The following is a 27,842-nucleotide window of genomic DNA, read 5'->3' on the forward strand; positions in this document are numbered from 1 at the left end:
GGGGGCATCACACATCCTGCATAAGGGGCATAATGGGGACATTACACTGTGTGGGGGCATCATACACACTGTATAAGGGGCATAATGGGGGCATTACACTGTGGGGGCATCATACATCCTGAATAAGGGGCATTACACTGTGGGGGCATCATACATCCTACATAAGGGGCATAATGGGGGCATCATACATCCTGCATAAGGGGCATAATGAGAGCATTACACTGTGTGAGGACATCATACATCCTGCATAAGGGGCATAATGGGGGCATTTCACTGTGTGGGGGCATTATACATCCTACATAAGGGGCATGATGGGGGCATTACACTGTGTGGGGGCATCATACATTCTGCATAAGGGGATAATGGGGACATTACACTGTGTGGGGGCATCATACATCCTGCATAAGGGGCATAATGGGGGCATTACACTGTGTGGGGGCATCATACATCCTGCATAGGGGGCATAATGGGGGCATTACACTGTGTGGGGGCATCATACATCCTGCATAGGGGGCACAATGGGGGCATTACACTGTGTGGGGGCATCATACATACTGCATAAGGGGCATAATGGGGGCATTACACAGTGTGGGGGCATCATACATCCTGCATAAGGGGCATAATGGGGGCATCATACATCCTGCATAAGGGGCATAATGGGGGCATTACACTGTGGGGGCATCATACATCCTACATAAGGGGCATAATGAGGGCATTACACTGTGTGGGGACATCATACATACTGCATAAGGGGCATAATGGGGGCATCATACATCCTGCATAAGGGGCATAATGGGGGCATTACACGGTGTGGGGGCATCATACATCCTGCATAAGGGGCATAACACTGTGTGAGGACATCATACATCCTGCATAAGGGGCATAATGGGGGCATTACACTGTGTGGGGGCATCATACATCCTACATAAGGGGCATGATGGGAGCATTACACTGTGTGGGGGCATCATACATCCTGCATAAGGGGCATAATGGGGGCATTACACTGTGTGGGGGCATCATACATCCTGCATAAGGGGCATAATGGGGGCATTACACTGTGTGGGGGCATCATACATCCTGCATAAGGGGCATAATGGGGGCATTACACTGTGTGGGGGCATCATACATACTGCATAAGGGGCATAATGGGGGCATTACACTGTGTGGGGGGCATCATACATCCTGCATAAGGGGCATAATACACACTGTATAAGGGGCATAATGGGGGCATTACACTGTGTGGGGGCATCATACATCCTGAATAAGGGGCATAATGGGGGCATTACACTGTGGGGGGCATCATACATCCTACATAAGGGGCATAATGGGGGCATTACACTGTGGGGGCATCATACATCCTGCATAAGGGGCATAATGGGGGCATCATACATCCTGCATAAGGGGCATAATGGGGATATTACACTGTGTGGGAGCATCATACATACTGCATAAGGGGCATAATGAGAGCATTACACTGTGTGAGGACATCATACATCCTGCATAAGGGGCATAATGGGGGCATTACACTGTGTGGGGGCATCATACATCCTACATAAGGGGCATGATGGGGGCATTACACTGTGTGGGGGCATCATACATACTGCATAAGGGGATAATGGGGGCATTACACTGTGTGGGGGGCATCATACATCCTGCATAAGGGGCATAATGAGTGCATTACACTGTGTGGGAGCACCATACATACTGCATAAGGGGCATAATGGAGGCATTACACTGTGTGAGGACATCATACATCCTGCATAAGGGGCATAATGGGGGCATTACACTGTCTGAGGACATCATACATCCTGCATAAGGGGCATAATGGGGGCATTACACTGTGGGGGCATCATACATCCTGCATAAGGGGCATAATGGGGGCATTACACTGTGTGGGGGCATCATACATCCTGCATAAGGGGCATAATGGGGGCATTATACTGTGTGAGGACATCATACATCCTGCATAAGGGGCATAATGGGGGCATTACACTGTGTGGGGGCATCATACATCCAGCATAAGGGGCATAATGAGGGCATTACACTGTGTGGGACCATCATACATACTGCATAAGGGGCATAATGAGAGCATTACACTGTGTGAGGACATCATACATCATACATCCTGCATAAGGGGCATAATGGGGGCATCATACATCCTGCATAAGGGGCATAATGGGGGCATTACACGGTGTGGGGGCATCATACATCCTGCATAAGGGGCATAACACTGTGTGAGGACATCATACATCCTGCATAAGGGCATAATGGGGGCATTACACTGTGTGGGGGCATCATACATCCTACATAAGGGGCATGATGGGAGCATTACACTGCGTGGGGGCATCATACATCCTGCATAAGGGGCATGATGGGAGCATTACACTGTGTGGGGGCATCATACATCCTACATAAGGGGCATAATGGGGACATTACACTGTGGGGGCATCATACATCCTACATAAGGGGCATGATGTGGGCATTACACTGAGTGGGGAGCATCATACATCCTGCATAAGGGGCATAATGGGGACATTACACTGTGTGGGGGCATCATACACACTGTATAAGGGGCATAATGGGGGCATTACACTGTGGGGGCATCATACATCCTACATAAGGGGCATAATGGGGGCATTACACTGTGGGGGCATCATACATCCTGCATAAGGGGCATAATGAGAGCATTACACTGTGTGAGGACATCATACATCCTGCATAAGGGGCATAATGGGGGCATTACACTGTGTGGGGGCATCATACATCCTACATAAGGGGCATGATGGGGGCAATACACTGTGTGGGGGCAACATACATTCTGCATAAGGGGATAATGGGGGCATTACACTGTGTGGGGGGCATCATACATCCTGCATAAGGGGCATAATGAGGGCATTACACTGTGTGGGAGCATCACACATCCTGCATAAGGGGCATAATGGAGGCATTACACTGTGTGAGGACATCATACATCCTGCATAAGGGGCATAATGGGGGCATTACACTGTGTGAGGACATCATACATCCTGCATAAGGGGCATAATGGGGGCATTACACTGTGGGGGCATCATACATCCTGCATAAGGGGCATAATGGGGGCATTACACTGTGTGGGGGCATCATACATCCTGCATAGGGGGCATAATGGGGGCATTACACTGTGTGGGGGCATCATACATACTGCATAAGGGGCATAATGGGGGCATTACACAGTGTGGGGGCATCATACATCCTGCATAAGGGGCATAATGGGGGCATTACACTGTGGGGGCATCATACATCCTACATAAGGGGCATAATGGGGGCATTACACTGTGTGGGGACATCATACATACTGCATAAGGGGCATAATGGGGGCATCATACATCCTGCATAAGGGGCATAATGGGGGCATTACACGGTGTGGGGGCATCATACATCCTGCATAAGGGGCATAACACTGTGTGAGGACATCATTCATACTGCATAAGGGGCATAATGGGGGCATTACACTGTGTGGGGGCATCATACATCCTACATAAGGGGCATGATGGGAGCATTACACTGTGTGGGGGCATCATACATCCTGCATAAGGGGCATAATGGGGGCATTACACTGTGTGGGGACATCATACATCCTGCATAAGTGGCATAATGGGGGCATTACACTGTGTGGGGGCATCATACATCCTGCATAAGGGGCATAATGGGGGCATTACACTGTGTGGGGGCATCATACATCCTGCATAAGGGGCATAATGGGGGCATTACACTGTGTGGGGGCATCATACATACTGCATAAGGGGCATAATGGGGGCATTACACTGTGTGGGGGGCATCATACATCCTGCATAAGGGGCATAATACACACTGTATAAGGGGCATAATGGGGGCATTACACTGTGTGGGGGCATCATACATCCTGAATAAGGGGCATAATGGGGGCATTACACTGTGGGGGCATCATACATCCTACATAAGGGGCATAATGGGGGCATTACACTGTGGGGGAATCATACATCCTGCATAAGGGGCATAATGGGGGCATTACACTGTGTGGGAGCATCATACATACTGCATAAGGGGCATAATGAGAGCATTACACCGTGTGAGGACATCATACATCCTGCATAAGGGGCATAATGGGGGCATTACACTGTGTGGGGGCATCATACATCCTACATAAGGGGCATGATGGGGGCATTACACTGTGTGGGGGCATCATACATCCTGCATAAGGGGATAATGGGGGCATTACACTGTGTGGGGGGCATCATACATCCTGCATAAGGGGCATAATGAGTGCATTACACTGTGTGGGAGCATCATACATACTGCATAAGGAGCATAATGGAGGCATTACACTGTGTGAGGACATCATACATCCTGCATAAGGGGCATAATGGGGGCATTACACTGTGTGAGGACATCATACATCCTGCATAAGGGGCATAATGGGGGCATTACACTGTGGGGGCATCATACATCCTGCATAAGGGGCATAATGGGGGCATTACACTGTGTGGGGGCATCATACATCCTGCATAAGGGGCATAATGGGGGCATTATACTGTGTGAGGACATCATACATCCTGCATAAGGGGCATAATGGGGGCATTACACTGTGTGGGGGCATCATACATCCAGCATAAGGGGCATAATGAGGGCATTACACTGTGTGGGACCATCATACATACTGCATAAGGGGCATAATGAGAGCATTACACTGTGTGAGGACATCATACATCCTGCATAAGGGGCATAATGGGGGCATCATACATCCTGCATAAGGGGCATAATGGGGGCATTACACGGTGTGGGGGCATCATACATCCTGCATAAGGGGCATAACACTGTGTGAGGACATCATACATCCTGCATAAGGGCATAATGGGGGCATTACACTGTGTGGGGGCATCATACATCCTACATAAGGGGCATGATGGGAGCATTACACTGCGTGGGGGCATCATACATCCTGCATAAGGGGCATGATGGGAGCATTACACTGTGTGGGGGCATCATACATCCTACATAAGGGGCATAATGGGGACATTACACTGTGGGGGCATCATACATCCTACATAAGGGGCATGATGGGAGCATTACACTGTGTGGGGGCATCATACATCCTACATAAGGGGCATGATGGGAGCATTACACTGCGTGGGGGCATCATACATCCTACATAAGGGGCATAATGGGGACATTACACTGTGGGGGCATCATACATCCTACATAAGGGGCATGATGTGGGCATTACACTGTGTGGGGGGCATCATACATCCTGCATAAGGGGCATAATGGGGACATTACACTGTGTGGGGGCATCATACACACTGTATAAGGGGCATAATGGGGGCATTACACTGTGGGGGCATCATACATCCTGAATAAGGGGCATAATGGGGGCATTACACTGTGGGGGCATCATACATCCTACATAAGGGGCATAATGGGGGCATTACACTGTGTGGGGGCATCATACATCCTGCATAAGGGGCATAATGGGGGCATTACACTGTGTGAGGGCATCATACATCCTGCATAAGGGGTGTAATGGGGGCATTACACTGTGTGGGGACATCATACATCCTGCATAAGGGGCATAATGGGGCATTACACTGTGTGGGGCATCATACATCCTGCATAAGGGGCATAATGGGGGCATTACACTGTGTGGGGGGGGTCATACATAATGCATAAGGGGCGTAATGGGGGCATTACACTGTGTGGGGCATCATACATCCTGCATAAGGGGCATAATGGGGGCATTACACTGTGTGGGGAATCATACATCCTGCATAAGGGGCATAATGGGGGCATTACACTGTGTGGGGCATCATACATCCTGCATAAGGGGCATAATGGGGGCATTACACTGTGTGGGGGCATCATACATCCTGCATAAGGGGCATAATGGGGGCATTACACTGTGTGGGGGCATCATACATCCTGCATAAGGGGCATAATGGGGGCATTACACTGTGTGGGGGCATCATACATCCTGCATAAGGGGCATAATGGGGGCATTACACTGTGTGGGGGCATCATACATCCTGCATAAGGGGCATAATGGGGGCATTACACTGTGTGGGGACATCATACATACTGCATAAGGGGCATAATGGGGGCATTACACTGTGTGGGGGCATCATACATCCTGCATAAGGGGTGTAATGGGGGCATTACACTGTGTGGGGGATCATACATACTGTATAAGGGGTGTAATGGGGGCATTACACTGTGTGGGGCATCATACATCCCGCATAAGGGGCATAATGGGGGCATTACACTGTGTGGGGGCATCATACATCCCACATAAGGGGCATAATGGGGGCATTACACTGTGTGGGGGGCATCATACATACTACATAAGGGGCATAATGGGGGCATTACACTGTGTGGGGGGCATCATACATCCCGCATAAGGGGCATAATGGGGGCATTACACTGTGTGGGGGCATCATACATACTGCATAAGGGGCATAATGGGGGTATTACACTGTGTGGGGGGCATCATACATCCCGCATAAGGGGCATAACGGGGGCATTACACTGTGTGGGGGCATCATACATACTGCATAAGGGGCATAATGGGGGCATTACACTGTGTGGGGGGCATCATACATCCTGCATAAGTGGCATAATGGGGGCATTACACTGTGGGGGGCATCATACATCCTGCATAAGGGGCATAATGGGGGCATTACACTGTGTGGGGGGGATCATACATAATGCATAAGGGGCGTAATGGGGGCATTACACTGTGTGGGGCATCATACATCCTGCATAAGGGGCATAATGGGGGCATTACACTGTGTGGGGGCATCATACACACTGTATAAGGGGCATAATGGGGGCATTACACTGTGTGGGGGCATCATACACACTGTATAAGGGGCATAATGGGGGCATTACACTGTGTGGGGGCATCATACATCCTGAATAAGGGGCATAATGGGGGCATTACACTGTGTGGGGGCATCATACATCCTGCATAAGGGGCATAATGGGGGCATTACACTGTGTGGGGGCATCATACATCCTGCATAAGGGGCATAATGGGAGCATTACACTGTGGGGGCATCATACATCCTACATAAGGGGCATAATGGGGGCATTACACTGTGTGGGTGCATCATACATCCTGTATAAGGGGATAATGGGGGCATTACATGGTGTGGGCATCATACATCCTGCATAAGGGGCATAATGGGGGCATTACACTGTGGGGGCATCATACATCCTACATAAGGGGCATGATGTGGGCATTACACTGTGTGGGGGGCATCATACATCCTGCATTAGGGGCATAATGAGGGCATTACACTGTGTGGGGGCATCATACATCCTGCATAAGGGGCATAATGGGGGCATTACACTGTGTGGGGGCATCATACATCCTGCATAAGGGGCATAATGGGGGCATTACACTGTGTGGGGCATCATACATACTGTACAAGGGGCATAATGGGGGCATTACACTGTGTGAGGACATCATACATCCTGCATAAGGGGCATAATGGGGGCATTACACTGTGTGGGGGCATCATACATCCTGCATAAGGGGCATAATGGGGGCATCATACATCCTGCATAAGGGGTGTAATGGGGGCATTACACTGTGTGGGGACATCATACATCCTGCATAAGGGGCATAATGGGGCATTACACTGTGTGGGGGGGATCATACATACTGCATAAGGGGCATAATGGGGCATTACACTGTGTGGGGGGGATCATACATACTGCATAAGGGGCGTAATGGGGGCATTACACTGTGTGGGACATCATACATCCTGCATAAGGGGCATAATGGGGGCATTACACTGTGTGGGGGCATCATACATCCTGCATAAGGGGCATAATGGGGGCATTACACTGTGTGGGGGCATCATACGTCCTGCATAAGGGGCATAATGGGGGCATTACACTGTGTGGAGGCATCATACATCCTGCATAAGGGGCATAATGGGGGCATTACACTGTGTGGGGGCATCATACATCCTGCATAAGGGGCATAATGGGGGCATTACACTGTGTGGGGGCATCATACATACTGCATAAGGGGCATAATGGGGGCATTACACTGTGTGGGGGCATCATACATCCTGCATAAGGGGTGTAATGGGGGCATTACACTGTGTGGGGGATCATACATACTGCATAAGGGGTGTAATGGGGGCATTACACTGTGTGGGGGCATCATACATCCCGCATAAGGGGCATAATGGGGGCATTACACTGTGTGGGGGCATCATACATACCGCATAAGGGGCATAATGGGGGCATTACACTGTGTGGGGGCATCATACATCCCGCATAAGGGGCATAATGGGGGCATTACACTGTGTGGGGGGCATCATACATACTACATAAGGGGCATAATGGGGGCATTACACTGTGTGGGGGGCATCATACATCCCGCATAAGGGGCATAATGGGGGTATTACACTGTGTGGGGGCATCATACATACTGCATAAGGGGCATAATGGGGGTATTACACTGTGTGGGGGGCATCATACATCCCGCATAAGGGGCATAATGGGGGCATTACACTGTGTGGGGGCATCATACATACTGCATAAGGGGCATAATGGGGGTATTACACTGTGTGGGGGGCATCATACATCCCGCATAAGGGCCATAATGGGGGCATTACACTGTGGGGGCATCATACATCCTGCATAAGGGGCATTACACTGTGTGGGGGCATCATACATACTGCATAAGGGGCATAATGGGGGTATTACACTGTGTGGGGGGCATCATACATCCCGCATAAGGGGCATAATGGGGGCATTACACTGTGTGGGGGCATCATACATACTGCATAAGGGGCATAATGGGGGCATTTCACTGTGTGGGGGGCATCATACATCCTGTATAAGGGGCATAATGGAGGCATTACACTGTGTGGGGGGCATCATACATCCTGCATAAGGGGCATAATGGGGGTATTACACTGTGGGGGCAGTAAAGGGGCCCTGTACTATGAGAACAATACGTTTCCTCCCTTCCTGTCTCCATAGTTGGGTCGTATGTATCTATTACAGGAAACAGAACAAAAACCTTATGATTCTTATAAAGGGGCAACACAAGACCCCAAAAGAGTCTCGGTGCTGAAGGGGTTAATGCCCCCTGCGCCCAGTAATGGGGTCTCCACATACCTCCACCTCCAGAGCCGCCACTACATATATGGCTGCTCTGTGCGCACAGGAGCTGTGATGAGGTCACAGGAGGGGAGGAGTCAGGGGTCACATGATCAGGGGCCTCAGTGGATGCAGGACTCTGCTGTGCTGGTTGTCATGGTGCTGGATGAGCTGAAGTTTATGTGTGGGGTCAGGAGGGGTTTACAGTGTGGATGTAGCAGAGCCGCGTGTGTACGAGGTGTACGGAGCGGAGCCGCGTGTGTACGAGGTGTACGGAGCAGAGCCGCGCGTGTACGAGGTGTACGGAGCAGAGCCGTGTGTACGAGGTGTACGGAGCAGAGCCACGTGTGTACGAGGTGTACGGAGCAGAGCCGCGTGTGTACGAGGTGTACGGAGCGGAGCCGCGTGTGTACGAGGTGTACGGAGCAGAGCCGCGCGTGTACGAGGTGTACGGAGCGGAGCTGTGTGTGTACGAGGTGTACGGAGCAGAGCCGGACATGTACGAGGTGTACGGAGCGGAGCCGTGTGTGACGAGGTGTACGGAGCAGAGCCGCGTGTGTACGAGGTGTACGGAGCAGAGCCGCGCGTGTACGAGGTGTACGGAGCAGAGCCGTGTGTACGAGGTGTACGGAGCAGAGCCGTGTGTACGAGGTGTACGGAGCAGAGCCACGTGTGTACGAGGTGTACGGAGCAGAGCCGCGTGTGTACGAGGTGTACGGAGCGGAGCCGCGTGTGTACGAGGTGTACGGAGCAGAGCCGCGCGTGTACGAGGTGTACGGAGCGGAGCTGTGTGTGTACGAGGTGTACGGAGCAGAGCCGGGCATGTACGAGGTGTACGGAGCGGAGCCGTGTGTGACGAGGTGTACGGAGCAGAGCCGCGTGTGTACGAGGTGTACGGAGCGGAGCCGTGTGTGACGAGGTGTACGGAGCAGAGCCGCGTGTGTACGAGGTGTACGGAGCGGAGCCGCGTGTGTACGAGGTGTACGGAGCGGAGCCGCGCGTGTACGAGGTGTACGGAGCGGAGCCGCGCGTGTACGAGGCGTACGGAGCGGAACCGCGCGTGTACGAGGCGTACGGAGCGGAGCCGCGCGTGTACGAGGCGTACGGAGCGGAGCCGCGCGTGTACGAGGCGTACGGAGCGGAGCCGCGCGTGTACGAGGCGTACGGAGCGGAGCCGCGCGTGTACGAGGCGTACGGAGCAGAGCCGCGCGTGTACGAGGTTTACGGAGCAGAGCCGCGCGTGTACGAGGTGTACGGAGCAGAGCCGCGCGTGTACGAGGTGTACGGAGCAGAGCCGCGCGTGTACGAGGTGTACGGAGCAGAGCCGCGCGTGTACGAGGTGTACGGAGCAGAGCCGCGCGTGTACGAGGTGTACGGAGCAGAGCCGCCCGTGTACGAGTTGTACGGAGCAGAGCCGCGTGTGTACGAGGTGTACGGAGCGGAGCCGCACGTGTACGAGGTGTACGGAGCAGAGCCGCGTGCACGAGGTGTACGGAGCGGAGCCGTGTGTGTACGAGGTGTACGGAGCGGAGGTTTAATTTGATAATCTTGTTCTGCCATTTGGATTCTCCAATGCACCAACAGGATTTCACAACTCTGAATGATATTTCTCTGATTACATTGGGAGATTTCTTGTGATTTTCCTTGATGATATAGAATTTTCTCTCCTGATTTGGATTCTCACCAGGAACATGTCCGTGTTGTATTAGAAAGGTTGAGGGAGAATTCTTTCTTTGTTACAATTGAGAAATGTTTTTTTTTCTGTTCAGGAAGTTTCATTCCCGGGTCATTTTATCGGCTGATGGGTTTACGATGGATCCTGGGAAGGTGAAAGCCATAATAGATTGGGTCCAACCTAGTGACCTGAAAGTGTTGCAACATTTTGTAGGATTCGCCAACTATTATAGGAAATTCTTTAGGGTTTTTTTTCTCAGATTACTGGCCTCACACGTAAGGGTGCAGATCTCAAGGTTTCGCCACCGGATGCTATTGGGGCTTTTGAAAAATTGAAGAAGTGTTTTATGTCTGCTCCTTTTCTAATCCAACTCGATGTCCAAGAACCATTCATTGTGGAGGTGGATGTTTCGGAGGTCGGGGTAAGGGCCGTTTTATCTCAGGGTTCCAAAACTCTGACCAATCTGGGGTCATGTGCTTTTTTCTCGAAAAAATTTTCATCTGCTGAAAGAAATTATGCTGTTGGGAATTGTGAGTTACTCACTATTATATTGTCCTTTAAGGTTTGAAGACATTTTCTGGAGGGAGAAGCTCATCAAATCACTGTGGTCACTGACCAGAAGAATTTAGCGTATATTGAATCAGGTAAATGGCTAACTTCTAGACAGGCCAGAGGGTCCTTATTTTTCTCTAGATTCAATTTCTCTATCACTTTCAGGCCGGGGTCCAAGCAGTTTTAGTTCTGTTTCTCCTCCAAAACCTCCATTCTCCCTGAGGGCATTGTGGTTTCTGTGATATCCTTGGAGGTTGAAGCTGAGATCTGTAAAGTCCAATCGTCTCCTTTCGCCATGCCTAGGTCCAAATTATTTGTAGTTGGGTACCTAAGATTGCGTCTGTTGCAGGAGCTTCATGATTTAATCATGAGTGGTCATCCGCGGTTCACAGCTATGCAGAAAGCTATTACTAGGCTTTTTTGGTGGCCATCTATGAATAATTATTTAAAGATTTTGTATCTGCTTGTGTAGTTTACGCACACGCTAAAGTCTGTCTTAACAGTCCAGGTGGAGTATTGGCTCCATTGCAATTCCAGAAAGACAGTGAAGTCATCTGTCCATGGATTTCATCACAGATTTGCCTCTGTCTGGTGGGAAGACTGTCTTTGGGTGGCTGTTGACCGATTCATTAAACGGGCTCATTTTGTTCCTTTGTCAGAGGATTACCTAATGCAGAGACATTCTCCAGGTTTTTTATTTCTCATAAAGTACGGCTACATGGGATCCCTATTAACATTGTGTTTGATAGGGGAGTGTAATTTGTCTCCAAATTCTGCAGAGCTTTTTGTAATAAACTGGGAATTCATTTATTTTCCTGTGCCTGCCACCCTGAAACCAATGGTCAGACAGAAAGGACTAATCAATATCAAATTTTAAGGTGTTTTGTTGCAGCTCAGTGTTTTGTTGCGACTTCATTCTTACTTCTTGCTGAGTTTGCCTTTCAGGCCACCGCCCCACTATTACTATTTGGGCAGTATTGTTTCTCAGGAGTGGGAGCCAAAACCAGGAGTGGGTGATAAATGTAGAATTGGTGACTTGTTTCTATTATACCTTTTCTCTGGTTGTTCCTCACCTGGTTTTGGCTCCCACTCCTGAGGAAAAATACTGACCAAATACTGATAGTGGGGCCGTGGCCTAACAGTTGGATCAGTCAGTCTGCTGGAACCTCGCCGTTTTATTGTAATTATGGTGATCATCCCCATTATTTTGAATTTTCCTTTCTTTTTCCTGTTTGCCCAAATGGCCATTTCTCCACCCTTAATAAGTGCTACCTAGTCCTTAGTATGGTCTTTGGAAGGAATAAGTCAGCTAGAGATAGTCGCCATCATGCTCTCCAGAGACCCCCGAGCATCCCCAAGGAATAATCGTAAATCATGGGCAAACAATGCCACCTTCTTTTCCTTGGTCCCATATTTAAATCCATTTATCTCAGACATTTTACTAATTACTGCCGCAAGAGGTTCAGTTGCTATTGAAAACAATAAGAGACAGGGGGAACCCTTGTCTTGTACCTCTGTACAACAAAAATCGGTTAGCCATAGAGCCATTCGCTCTTATTTTGGCCTTTGAGTCCGAATAAAGCAATTGCACCCATTATATAAATTTGTCACCAAAGCCCATCTGCCGCAATGTAGGTCACAAATATGGCCATTCTACACTGTCAAAGGCCTTAGCTGGGACCAAAGACAGGATCACTCTCTGACCAATATTATCAGTCCTTGCTTGTATATTAATATAAAGCCTTCTGAGATTGATCGCTGTGGACTTATTTGGCATAATCCCAGACTGATTGGGCTGTATTATTGAGATTACTTTTGAGAGTCTGTTAGCAAGAAGTTTGACGTCTACTGTTAAAAGAGAGATGAGTCTATATGATGCCAGCAAGCTGGGGGTCTTGCCTTGTTTAGGTAACACTGTAATTATGGCTTCCTGCATGGACGTGGGCAATGATCCACCTTCAAAACATAAATTGTATACATCCAATAACACTGGTAGTAATATTTCCTTATATCTCTTATATACTTCCACTGGAAGACCATCTATTCCCGATGCTTTATCGTTGGCCATTGAGCCAGTTCCCATTCTAGCTCTTCTACATCAAGCGGTTCATCTAATAAATTCCGAGAGTTTAAGGAAAGGACCAGGAGCTGAGCTTTATCTAGGAAGGTCTGGGTCTGTTCTTCTGAGGGTTGAACCTGAGAAGTATACAGCTTGCATAGTATTCCTCCAACACTTTCAGTATGTCCACTGTGGACTGTACCACATTACCCTCCCTAGTCTGCAGACTGGATATAAAAGCGTAGTCCCTCTGGGCGGCAGCTATCACAGATTATACGTGACCTGCTTTATCCCCCTCTTCACAATATTGTACCTTATGAAACAGCTTCTTCCTTCCTGCAGCTGCAATGTTCCCTGATTCAGCAGGTCCTGAGCTGGTTTCAGCCTGTTTTGCGCAGCCGGCGTTGGATCTGTAATCATCGCACTCTCTGCATCTCCCAATTCCTGAAACACCAATTGATCCTGCTGCTTAGTTCGGGATTTAGCTGCTGAGATTTCTGTTATAAATATTCCTCTAAGGTCGGCCTTCATGGCTTCCCATACATAGAAAATAGAAGTTGTATTTTTATTAATCACAAGATACTTCTTTAGTTCCCCTTTAATTTTCCCCTTAAGGTCTATAACTTGTAACCAAAAGGGGTTAATTTCCCTGTGGGTCTGTACTGCATTGGGGGATTAAGCTTAGGGAGACACAGAGGAGAATGATGGGATAGCGCTCTGGGCAGGAGCTGATGTCAGATATAAGACCCTGCATCAGTTCATTTCCAAGAGACAAATCATTTCTCCACAAAGAAGAGAATGTGGACGAAAAACAGGAGTATTGGTATACATTAGGAGGACGGACTCTCCAAAGAGCAATTAAAGCTGTCTCCTTAAAGGGGTGGTGCCACCATAGAACATATAGGTAATCCTGTAAGTATCATGTAAAGAAATGCTTTTGTAAATTAAACCTATTACAGATGATGCCACATTCAAAATATATGTTCCTCTGATGATCAGTATGGCGCCCCCTAGTGATAGCATTACTGGTATTTATGTCCATCCTTCTAGCCATCTCTAGAGGCCGAGCATGCGCTTTTCCCTCTCCAATGCAGGTTGGATCCCTCCGCCCGTCAGCCTGCCGGATCTCATCCAGCTGACTAACAGCCGCTGTGAAGTGTGAAGTCCCTTTGCCTCGGCTGTCCTCACTCAGGCAGGTGTTTTCTATCAATGGCGGCTGCTGGAAAACAGCTGAGTGTTGGCTCTAATCCTGATAATACATGGAGGAACGCACAGATTTAGGACATTGTCCTCCCACAGACATACAGGACAGGTCACCAGCAATTCTGGCTCCAGCACAGGTATGTCTCAGACCTTCCCTGCAGTCAATGAGTGACAGGAATATTCATAAGCCACATGTAAACCAGGGCTGGGAAAGTGCAGAATGTGAACCCAGGTAGAGGATAACACCTCTCTCAGGGACACAGATAACAATAGGAAACAACTTTACATCTATGTCCCCTCATCCAGTAATAATGACTGCAGACACGGGATTACAATATCTGTGAGTGCAATACAGAGGACCAGTATACGAGGAGTCCTACACCGCCATTTATGATGAAGGAATCCATATCACCTGATAATCATATGTGGCATGCAGAAGTAGTGCTGTTGCTTCAAAAGCATCTAGAGGGGTTAACACAATCACAAGAGACAGGGAGTGGTTAGCAGAGCCCCAGGAGGATTGTGGGGAACTTGTTTACTATTCTGGCTGCAGCCAAAGAAAGAAGTGGTGTGTGTGATCTGTATCTCACAGAAGTGCAGGAAAGAGAACAGGATTCAAGTCCAGGGTGAAGCTCAACTCAGGTCAGATACCCTGCACTGTTAGTTCAGGAAGTCTATCATTGGGCAGGAAGATAAGGACTGGAAGGAATTGTGTCACAGAGATCATCTTCCTCATCAAACCCACCTCCCCTCCATCTCCATGCAGGATAAAGAATGCTGTGTACAATTGAGTCCTTGTGAAGGAAAAGCCTGTGGTTGTGTATGCATTAAAACTGTGCTGTACTGTGCTACCGGATAATAGACTGTGTACTGCTGTGCTGCAAAGGAGACTGTACTGTTATTACTGGAGCCTCTTGCTCAATGAGACATTTACATTGCACTGGCTGTGCCTCATTAAATGTTACTGTTCTACCGTTTATGAGGACTCTTGTCAAATGTGTCTGGTCAGCAATTGAATCTTTCCTGTGCCTGAGAGAAGCCGCAGCCTATGGTAACCTGGAATAATGATTCCCCCAGGATTCCAACAAATTCATGTAACCGGTCTCGCCCCTATCTGAACTTAGGCGGAGTGCGTGTAACACATATGATTACAATATCTGTGAGTACAATACAGAGGACCAGTATACAAGGAGTCCTACACTGCCATTAATGATGAAGGAATCCCGATCACCTGATAATCATATAGTGAGTTTTACTCCAATAACATTTACTGTCATTTGCCTGTGGATGAAGAAAGCAATATTTCTGAAGACACTTCCTCAGATCCTGATAAAAAAAATAAAGGATGAAATCCTTAAATTTGTATCAAAAAGTCCCGGTGAATACACCGATGTCTCATCTTATGCAAAAGACGTACGAGACAACCAGACAGCAGAGGACGTGTAACTATGTATACTTTACTCTTTATAATTCTTTATTCTTTCCCCTGTTCCCTTTCCCCTATTTTCTTCAGGCTGTTAGTATATTATATAGATCCTTTTGTGTGTAATGTATATCCTCCCGTTCTAAAAAAACTCAATAAAAATAATTTGACAGAGAAGAGAAAGAAATTACTGATGGCTTTACTAATTCATCTCCTTCTCGCCTCCCACTGGTCGGCCTCCCCTACCTCTTCCATTGCTGATTTCTCCTCCCACGTCTCTTGCTGTCCACCTTACTTGACACTGCTTTCCACCCTCGGCTAGCTGAGTCAGTGGAGCAGTCAGTAAGTGCTCTGCCTTCTCAAGCCTTTTACTGACAGACTAAGAAAGGAATAGGTTTTTCTTCTTGGTCAGCTGAGGCGGTAAATGCTTTTCATCCTCTCAAACAGCTTTCTCTAGGGCTCCTGTTCTGAGCCAACCTAAGGTCAATCTGCTTTTCTTTGTCGTGGTAGAAGCTTCCGCTATTAGTATGTGAGCTGTTCTTTCACAGAAAAAAAATTGGGTATCTACATCCTTGTGCTTTTCTTTCCCAGAAGTTCACTCAAGCAGAGTCTATTCATGATATAGGTGACCGAGAGCTTCTGGCAGTTAAAAGAGCCTTTGAGGAATGGAGAAATTGGTTGGAGGGGGCAAGACATGAGGTGACTGTCTCTACCGATCATAAGAACCTGTTGCATAGTGACGCTGCTAAGTGCTTAAGCACCAGACAGGCTTGGTGGGACCATTTTGCCTGGTTTGCTTTTGCCATTACTTATCTCCCCAAATCCAAGAATGTCAAGGCTGAAGCTTTGTCACTTAGTCTAGTCGCAGAGTTGATGGACGAAAGTCCAGTCTAGATTCTTATTGAGGGGGTGGTGTTTAGTGCTTTGGGGGTAGATATCAGCCAGCGCATTCAGTGTGCCGGAAGGTTTATCTATAAATAAACTTTATGTTCCACCTTCTTTAAGTGTAGATCTTCTTAATGAAATACACGATTCCATTTTAGCTAAGTACCCGGTCTCTTCTGCCATTTGGAGATCTCTTTCTAGGTCCTTTTGGTAAATAAAAATGGATAAACTGGAAAGACAAGAAATACAAGATAGGGTCTTATCTTGTCGGAAAAGGGTGTAGGGAGTTAAGAAATCCGCTCACCTGATGGGGTTGTGACAGTCACAATCGCTGTGTAAAGCATGTGAAGGCTGCTGCAGGATCACCAATGGGGTTTGATGCAATAGAATATGGAATCTGTTGATTCAAAATCCACGCTGCCAAGTATCCAAAGTGTGATCATAGACGCAGATGTGGTATGATTGCAGTTTATTGCGTCAACGTGTTTCAAGGTCTACAAACCTCTTCATCAGGACAAAACCACAGTAAGGATTACAATTCAAAAGTACTGGAATATATGGACAATTTTAAAAAAAAGGCGCTCCGTAACGGACCCCTGAGATCATATGATGCTATGTCACAGTGACAAGTGACTATCAAATTATAGATGTGGATGTGAGGTAGATATGCCAAGTACCAGTCAAATGAAACTGAATACTTTGAAAGCAGAAAAAAGGGGGAGAGAAGGTAATGAATTTATTTCTCGGTGAGGCACTGTAGGACTAGAGAAAGAAAAACTTTAAAAACTGCTATATTCACAACATAAAACAGTATGTGTATTCTTTAAAAGAACAGGAAAAAAACACAAGGATAGTTGGTATATAGTAGTTTTTCTTTCTCTAGTCCTACAGACAGGATCCAGAAGACTGCAACATGATTCCTCCAACTCCTGCACTCTTTAAGACTTTCACCTTAATGTTATAAGGTGCAGGTTTTTTCTAGCAGTGCAGGGGTTAATCTGCGCAGTTGAGAGCTCCTGGAAGATTTCCTGCCCTAATGCTCGCAGCTGTTCACTGTTAGCCACTCCATGCTTCTATACAGCTGTGCTCAAAAGTTTACATACCCCGGCAGAATTTTTGCTTTCTTGGCCTTGTTTCAGAGAATATGAATGATAACAAAAAACTTTTTCTCCACTCATGGTTATTGGTTGGGTGAAGCCATTTATTGTCAAACTACTGTGTTTTCTCTTTTTAAATCTTAATGACCAAAAACATCCAAATGACCCTGATCAAAAGTTCACATACCCCAGTTCTTAATACCATGTATGGCCCCCTCTAACATCAATGACAGCTTGAAGTCTTTTGTGGTAGTTGTGGATGAGGTTCTTTATTTTCTCAGATGGTAAAGCTGCCCATTCTTCTTGGCAAAAAGCCTCCAGTTCCTGTAAATTCCTAGGCTGTCTAGCATGAACTGCGTGCCTGAGATCTCCCCAGAGTAGCTCAATGATATTGAGGTCAGGAGACTGAGATGGCCACTCCAGAACCTTCACTTTGTTCTGCTGTAGCCAATGACAGGTTGACTTGGACTTGTGTTTTGGATTGTTGTCATGTTGGAACGTCCAAGTACGTCCCAAGCACATCTTCCGGGCTGATGAGTGCAAATTTGCCTCCAGTATTTGCTGATAATGTGCTGCATTCATCTTTCCTTCAACTTTTACCAAGTTTCCTGTGCCTTTGTAGCTCACATATTCCCAAAACATCAGCGATCCACCTCCTTACTTTACAGTAGGAATGGTGTTCCTTTCATCGTAGGCCTTGTTGACCTCTCTCCAAATGTAACGTTTATGGTTGTGGCCAAAAAGTTACATTTTGATCTCATCACTCCAAATTACCTTGTTCCAGAAGTTTTGAGGCTTGTCTCTGTGCTGTTTGGCGTATTGTAGGCGAGATACTTTGTGGCATTTGCGCAGTAATGGCTTTCTTCTGGCGACTCGATCATGCAGCCCATTTTTCTTCAAGTGCCTCCTTATTGTGCATCTTGAAACAGCCACACCGCTAGTTTACAGAGAGTCCTGAATTTTCCTGGCAGTTGTGGCCGAAATTTTTTTTGGTCTACCTGAGCATGGTTTGGTTTTTACAGAGCCCCTAATTTTCCATTTGTTAATCACAGTTTGAACGCTGCTGACTGGCATTATCAATTCCTTGCATTTTCACCTTCAGAAGTAATTCGGGGAACATGGGCAAGCTAGGACGCCCCTAGCGATAGGAACAGGGAAGGAGGCCCTGGTACTGGGATACCCGACAACAGAGTCATGACATTAGCTCTGGCCGAAACTGTTTTCTGATCCATCATGAATCCTATCACAGCTCTGACAGGGCAACTGCAGCAACTTAGCCTAGAGGTTGTAGATCTACGCACTGTCGTGTTGCAGCTCCCTAACACATCATGTCCGGGCTGGGCCGGCATCAGCACCCGGGCAAGTGTCGGGGCCCTGAGCAGGCGGGGGGCCCACTCGCGGTCGGGCACCCCGCCGGGCTATGGGCAGAGGAGAGGGTGTCAGCACCCGCTTCCCCCTGCTTGCTCAGGGACCCGGCAGCTGGATACTTACCGCTCCCCGTGCCTCCGCAGATCCGCTGTCTTCCTGCTGTGCGCTCCATGTGACGTCTCAGGTCAGAGGGTGCGGTGACATTTTTCCACCGCGCCCTCCCCTGAGCCATCACAGGCAGCGCAGAGTGGGAAGACGCCGGCAACCCTGGAGTCTGGATCTGAGCAGTGGCAGCAGGTGAGAAGTGAGGTGAGTATTTAATTTTTTTTTTTAATGTATGGAGGCATGGGGCATTACATGGGGGGTGACATAATGCATGGGGCATTATATGGGGGGTGACATCCTGCATGGGGCATTATATGGGTGGGTGACAGCCTGCATGGGGCATTATATGGGGGGGTGACATCCTGCATGGGGCATTATATGGGGGGGAAGAGATGACATCCTGCATGGGGCATCATATGGGTGGGAGAAGTGACATCCTGCATGAGGCATTATATGTGGGGGGGAGAAGTGACATCCTGCATGGGGCATTATATGGGGGGGAGAAGTGACATCCTGCATGGGGCATTATATGGGGGGAAGTGATATCCTGCATGGAGCATTATATGGGGGAGGAGAAGTGACACCCTGCATGGGGCATTATATGGGGGTGAGTGACATCCTGCATGGGGCATTATATGAGGGGTGACATCCTGCATGGGGCATTATATGGGGGGGAAGGGACATCCTGCATGGGGCATTATATGGGGGGGAGGGACATCCTGCATAGGGCATTATATGAGGGGTGACATCCTGCATGGGGCATTATATGGGGGGAAGTGATATCCTGCATGGAGCATTATATGGGGGAGAAGTGACACCCTGCATGGGGCATTATATGGGGGTGAGTGACATCCTGCATGGGGCATTATATGAGGGGTGACATCCTGCATGGGGCATTATAAGGGGGGGAAGGGACATCCTGCATGGGGCATTATATGGGGGGGGAGGGACATCCTGCATAGGGCATTATATGAGGGGTGACATCCTGCATGGGGCATTATATGGGGGGAAGTGATATCCTGCATGGAGCATTATATGGGGGAGGAGAAGTGACACCCTGCATGGGGCATTATATGGGGGTGAGTGACATCCTGCATGGGGCATTATATGAGGGGTGACATCCTGCATGGGGCATTATATGGGGGGGAAGGGACATCCTGCATGGGGCATTATATGGGGGGGGGGACATCCTGCATAGGGCATTATATGAGGGGTGACATCCTGCATGGGGCATTATATGGGGGGAGAAGTGATATCCTAAATGGGGCATTATATGGGGAGGGAGTGACATCCTGCATGGGGCATTATATGGGGGGTGACATCCTGCATGGGGCATTATAAGGGGGGAACAGCCTGCATAGGGCATTATGTGGGGGGGAACAGCCTGTACGGAGCATTATATGGGGGCCAGTATCCTGTACGGAGCATTTTATGGGGGCCAGTATTCTGTATAGAGCATTATATAGGGGCCAGTATTCTGTATGTAGTGCTATATGGGGGCCAGTATTCCATATGGAGCGTTATATGGGGGCCAGTATTCCGTATGGAGCGTTATATGGGGGCCAGTATTCCGTATGGAGCGTTATATGGGGGCCAGTATTCTGTATGGAGCGTTATATCGGGGCCAGTATTCCGTATGGAGCATTATATGGGGGCCAGTATTCTGTATGGAACATTATATGGGGGCCAGTATTCTGTATGGAACATTATATGGGGGCCAGTATTCTGTATGGAGCGTTATATGGGGGCCAGTATTCCGTATGGAGCGTTATATGGGGGACAGTATTCTGTATGGAGCATTTTATGGGGGCCAGTATACTGTGTGGAGCGATTCGCCGGTTTCTGTGCTATTGTGGAATTTACAATAGATATATCTCATGTAATGTAAGAAGTGAAATCTTTGCATTGTACTGTACCTATATTTCTCTGCGGTATCTCTGCATCATGAATCGTGGTATGTGTTACAGGGGCCCACTGAGACTCTTTCGCCCGGGGCCCAGAAAAACCTTGAGCCGGCCCTGGGTCCGGGGACCATGACTCCCAGGCAACCCCCGGTTTGCTTTGCCTGACAGGTTCTTTGGGGGGCGTGACATGTTTGTTTTCTTCAGGGAGGCCTGTAAGCTGTACTTCAGGTTATGTCCTATCTCCTTAGGAACCGAGGAGCAATGGGTGGGGATAGTAATCTCGCTTTTTCAGGGTGACCCCCAAGCATGAGCATTTTCTCTCCCGCCAGACTCCCAATTGCTCCGGACGGTGGTGGAATTTCTTCTAGTCCTGAGTCATATATACAACGATCCCAACCGCATCTCCCTGGCTGAGACCATGCTACGTCAGCTTCAGCAGGGAGACCAGCCAGCGGAGGTGGGTTACTCTGAGTTTCGGAGGTGATACACTGACACTCAGTGGAATGATCCCGCACTACGTATCCAGTTTTGTCAAGGGCTATCAGTACGGGTGACTGATGCCCTTGTCGTATAGGAGACTCCAGTTTCTCTTGAAGCAGCCATGTCTCTGGCTATCCGGGTGGATCACAGTCTTCACCAGAGACATAAAGAAACACCCCAATATGTGAGAGGTCCAGCTCCAAGGGAACCCTGGTCTGAGTCATCTGAGGAGCCTATGCAGTTGGGTGGGGTGACTCGTTCTGTGGATCAAACTCGAGTTCAGCGTAAAAGGGGAGTATGAAATCCATCTGGGCAAAAATAAGGTGATCATTTCTGCCTTTCTGGACAGTGGGGCGGGTTTAATTTGAAAAACGCTAGTTTCGTCCAGGTCCAGGGCCTCAAACCACATACATTGTCCAGATACATACCTATAATCACCATCAACTCTGCATCCTTGAGCCAGGGGTGTTTTACTCAAGTCATCCAAGGGTTACATCTACAGGTTGGCCATGCACTCAGAATGTATTGACTTTTATGTACTAGAAGGTCTGCCCTCTCCTGTAGTTCTGAGACGCTCGTGCTGCACAACGCTGTGGTAGATTGGCAGACTCGGGAGGTAGCAAATTGGATCAAGTATTGTCAAGGACACTGTTTGGGCACCTATCTGACTTTGAGGATGTGTTCTCGGAGCAAGGGTGTCAAGAACTCCCTCCCCATCGACCTTATGACTGTGCCGTTAATCTTTTTTCTGGGGCCAAGCTGCCTAAGAGCAGACTTTGTAAAATCTCTGGTCCATAGAAGCGGGCCATGAAGGACTATATCGCGGAAACTTCGGCAAAGGGTCATATCACACCATTGTCATCCCCCGTTGCTGCGGGAGTTTTCTTTGTAAAGAAAGACAGGGGGGTTACGCCCCTATCTAGATTTCCGCAAACTAAATCCGATCATGGTCTGGGAACAGTATCTGATCCCTCTCATCCCGGACCTATTTAATCAGATCGTGGCAGCAAAATGGTTTTCTAAACTGGTTCTCAGGGGGGCATATAATCTCATTTGTATTAAAGGGGGGGATGAGTGAAAAACAGCTTTCAATATGCCTGAGGGACACTATGAGAACCTTGTCATGCCATTTGGGTTGAGTGATGCTCCTGCCGTCTTTCAGCATTTTGTAAATGTCATCTTTAGTCACCTGGCAGGTATATTTGTTATGATCTATCTAGATTACATTAATTTATGCGCCTGATCTTGAGTCACATCAGGTACATGTCAGGCAGGTCTTACAGATAATCAGAGGCAATAAATGATTTGTTAAACCAGAGAAGTGTATGTTCTCTCGAGGAGATCCCTTTTCTAGGCAATATTTTATCGTCCAACGATTTTCACATGGATCCAGCAAAAGTCCAGGCGGAACAGGATTGGGATTGTCCTGAGGATTTAAAGGCGTTACAAAGGTATTTGGGTTTAGCCAACTACTGCCGCAAATTCATAAAAACTTTTCGGTAGTGGCCAAACCTCTGGCGGATATGACTTTTCTAAATGGTACAGTCCGGCCAGGGAGGCATTCAATACCTTAAGGAGTGTTTTGCATCTGTGCTGATTCTCATGCAGCCTGACGTCACTCAGTCATTAATTGCAGAAGTTGACGTGTCAGAAGTGTGTGTGGGGGCTGTTTTGTCGCAGGGTGCGTCTCCTGGTAAATGGCATCCATGTGCATACTTTTCTAAAAAAACTGTCACCTGCTGAGAGAAATTATGACATTGGTAACAGGGAACTCTTGGTAATCAAGTGGGCTTTTGGAGAGTGGCGTCATTTTATGGAAGGGGCAGTTTATCCGATTATGGTAATCACGGACCATAAGAATCTGGTATATCTAGAGTGTCTAACACCTAGACAGGCAAGATGGCCGTTATTCTTCACCAAGTTTAACTTTTTCGTTACATATAGGCCAGGGAACAAGAACAATAAGGTGGATGCCTTTTCCGGGGGTGGAGATAATTGTGAACCGGTTCCTATACTGCAAAAATGGGTGGTTACTGCATCTATATGCTCCTATCTTGAGAAGGAGGTTGTTGAGGCTCAGGTGGATGCACCTGCCTGTTCATTAGGTAAACAGTTTGTACATGTGAACCTCCATCTTAGAGTTCTCAGTGAACATCATGATTCGGTCTTGGCCAGACATCCCGGTAATAAAGACACTACAGATCTCCTTACTCTGCGTTTTCAGGATGTTCACGAGTATGTAGCCACCTGCAGTGTCTGAGCGTGTTCTAAGCTCTATGATACTTGTTCATCTGGGTCTCTCCATCCATTGGCGATTCCCAGTAGACCGTGGATTCATTTATTGGTCGATTTTATCACTAATCTACCCGTGTCAGTAGGTAATATTGTAATTTTGGTGGTGGAGGACAGATTCAGTAAGATGTCACATTTCATTGCGCTACCCGCATTACCTAACACCAAGACTTTGATGCAGATTTTCATCAGAGAGATCGTAAAATTACATGGGATCCCTACTGATATTTTTTCTGATTGAAGGGTGCAGTTTATTTCCAAATTTTGACTGGCATATTGCACTCATTTGAGGATCCATCTGTTGTTCTCTTCAGCAGTCTTCCGCAGTCTAATGGGCAAACTGAACATGTTTACAAGAATCTTGAGACTTATCTTAGGGGTTTTATGTCTGAGAATCAGGAGGATAGGGTTACTTACTTGCCTCTTGCTGAATTCGTAGTGAATAATCGTTGTTATGAATCCACTGGTAAGTCCCCGTTCTTCGGGGCATACGGGTTTCATCCTCAGTTCAGCTCATTTAACGGAAATCATTCTTCAGGAATACCTGAAGAATGTTTTCCATCTTCAATTATGTCTGTGTGGCAAAGGGTTCTTGATTGCTTGAAGAAGATGGGGTCCAAATATAAGAGTGTGGCTGATTGGAGACTTGTGGTGGGTCCGGACCTGTGTGATGACAACTTGGTGTGGTTGTCCTCAAGGAACATTAAGTTGAAGATTCCATCTTGGAAACTGGGTCCCAGGTTCACTGGTTCTTATAAGATTGTGGCAGTCATCAATCCCGTAGCATTCCACCTTGCTTTGCTGCCCACCTTTAGGATCCATAATGTTTCATCAGTCTCTACCCCAAAAATATGTTGCGTCCTCTGTACCATCAGCGCTACCGCCATCTCTGGTCATTGTGGATGGAAATTTGGAATTCCAAATAGCTAAGGTGCAGGGTGCAGCAAACCCACATAAAGATGGTGGCTACACAGGTGCAGAATACTGATGAGACAATCACAACCTACCATTTCATGGAGGGGTGACTGCTTAGTATTTGAATTGCACACAAAAAGGCTTGTATAGGGTGCTGTTCTAATATGCGGATGGTACCCGAGTGTGGAGGAGAGGAGAGTCTCATCCACACCCAGGTACCATTAAAAAAGCTGTAAAAAAAAGAATAAAATAAAAAATAAATGTATTCTTACCTTCTGTCGGCCCGCGCAGCGCTCCCGCTTGGTTCCCGGCACTTGCAGTGAGTTGTAGGACCTGCGGTGACGTCAGAGTCATGTGACGGGTCACGTGACGCTGACGTCGGCAGGTCTTTCAATTCAAAGTTGCCGGCAGCCGGGAACTTTGTAAAGCAGGACAGCGCGGGCCATCAGAGGTAAGTATATACACTCTCTCGGGTCACACTATATAAATCCATGCTGTTTGCATGGATTTATATAGTGTGACCTAGTTGTCAAGCACTTTCCAGGTGATGCTAAAATCGCCTGGAAAGCGCTTGTCAATCTGCATGCGGAAACGCATGTCAATCTGCATGTGGATCCGCATGTATTCTGCAGGAAAAACGCATGCACAATCTGCATGCGTTTTTTCTGCCAGGGAGATGCAGAAATGATGCAGAAATTTCTGCTTCATTTCTGCATCGTGTGCACATACCCTAAGACGCACTCACTTATTAGAAAGATTTTTTCTTGCTAATGAGGCTTAGTGCCCACGATGCAGAAATGAACCAGAAATTTTCCTGAGCATTTCTGCACCTCCTTGGCAGAAAAACGCATGCGGTTTTTATATGCGTTTTTGACGCGTATTTGATGCGTTTTTGCATGCGGATTTGCCTTGCGTTTTTACAATGCATTGTATAGGCAAATACGCATGTGGAAACGCACAAGAATTGGTCATGTCCGGATTTTTTCTGCGAGTAAAATCTGTGCAGAAAAAATCCTGACCATGTCCACAGAACTTGCAGAATGTCATAGGAAGTCATGGGATAAGGTATGCAATGCATTTCTGGAGCGTTTCCGCGCTGCAAATCTGCACCAAAAAACGCACCAAAAACGCATAGTGGGCACACAGCCTAAGTGTGTCTTTCCAAATTAAATATTTCCCACATTAAGAATATAAAAAAGGCTTCTTCCTTGTGTGACTGCTCTGGTGAGTAAGAAGAGATGATTTATTTGCAAAACATTTTTCATGAAAATGGCTTCTCCCCTGTGTGAGTTCTCTGATGTGTAACAAGAGTTGATTTCTTGGTAAAACATTTTCCACATTCTGAACATGAAAAAGGCTTCTCCCTTGTGTGGGTTCTCTGGTGTATAACAACATCTGATTTCCGGTTAAAACATTTCCCACATTCTGTACATGAAAAAGGCTTCTCCCCTGTGTGGGTTCTCTGGTGTATAACAACATCTGATTTCCGGTTAAAACATTTCCCACATTCTGAACATGAAAAAGGCTTCTCCCCTGTGTGGGTTCTCTGGTGCATAACAACATCTGCTTTCCGGTTAAAACATTTCCCACATTCTGTACATGAAAAAGGCTTCTCCCCTGTGTGAGTTCTTTGGTGACTAACAAGATTTGATTTCTGGTTAAAACATTTCCCACATTCTGAACATGAAAAAGGCTTCTCCCCTGTGTGGGTTCTCTTGTGTATAACAACATCTGATTTCTGGTTAAAACATTTCCCACATTCTGAACATGAAAAAGGCTTCTCCCCTGTGTGAGTTCTCTGGTGTATAACAACATCTGATTTCCGGTAAAAACATTTCCCACATTCTGAACATGAAAAAGGCTTCTCCCCTGTGTGGGTTCTCTGGTGTATAACAACATCTGATTTTCGGTTAAAACATTTCCCACAATCTGAACATGAAAAAGGCTTCTCCCCTGTGTGGGTTTTTTGGTGTATAACAACATCTGATTTCCGGTTAAAACATTTCCCACATTCTAAACATGAAAATGGCTTCACTCCTGTGTGAGTTCTTTGGTGCTTAACAAAATTTGATTTCTGTGTAAAACATTTTCCACATTCTGAACATGAAAAAGGCTTCTCCCCTGTATGCGTTCTTTGGTGATTAACAAAATTTGATTTTATAGTAAAACATTTTCCACATTCTGAACATGAAAAAGGCTTCTCCCCTGTGTGAGTTCTTTGGTGACTAACAAGATTTGATTTCTGGTTAAAACATTTCCCACATTCTGAACAGGAAAAAGGCTTCTCCCCTGTGTGAGTTCTCTGATGTTTGATAAGACTCGATTTCTCTGTAAAACATTTTCCACATTCTGAACATGAAAAAGGCTTCTCCCCTGTGTGAGTTCTCTGGTGACTAACGAGATTTGATTTCTGGTTAAAACATTTCCCACACTTGGAACAAGAAAATATATTCTCTGCTGATTGAATTTTTTGATGTTTAAGAAGAGACATTTTGAGAGGAAAACTATTTCCATATTCAGAATGTGAAAATGGCTTCTTTGCTTTAGGAGCAACTCGTTTTTTAATGCTTATTTTGTGACTTTGATTTTCCATAGTGGTCGGTAATGAATCAGAAGACAGGACGTGTTTCAAAGGATCAGATGACAGATCTTTGCTGTGAAGGGATGATGGTTTATCTGGAGTAATAGAATTCACTTCAATTGTATCCTGTGGGATCTCAAGATCATCTGATTTAAAAATTGAAGATAT

The 27,842-nt window shown here is 47.3% G+C and overlaps 1 protein-coding gene across 1 annotated transcript in view; it reads right to left on the reverse strand.

Moving 5' to 3' along the window:
- LOC141233442 (uncharacterized) overlaps nucleotides 1-27,842 on the reverse strand; it is a 111,855-nt gene that overhangs the window by 18,554 nt on the left and 65,459 nt on the right. The window contains exon 9 of the mRNA XM_073667901.1: nucleotides 26,367-27,503. Within this exon, the coding sequence (XP_073524002.1) occupies nucleotides 26,367-27,503 (1,137 nt within the window). The remainder of the gene's footprint in view (nucleotides 1-26,366; nucleotides 27,504-27,842) is intronic.

Source organism: Phyllobates terribilis, unplaced genomic scaffold (assembly GCF_046119375.1).
Source record: "Phyllobates terribilis strain yellow unplaced genomic scaffold, ASM4611937v1 Scaffold_600__1_contigs__length_992639, whole genome shotgun sequence".
Classification (NCBI taxonomy): domain Eukaryota; kingdom Metazoa; phylum Chordata; class Amphibia; order Anura; family Dendrobatidae; genus Phyllobates; species Phyllobates terribilis.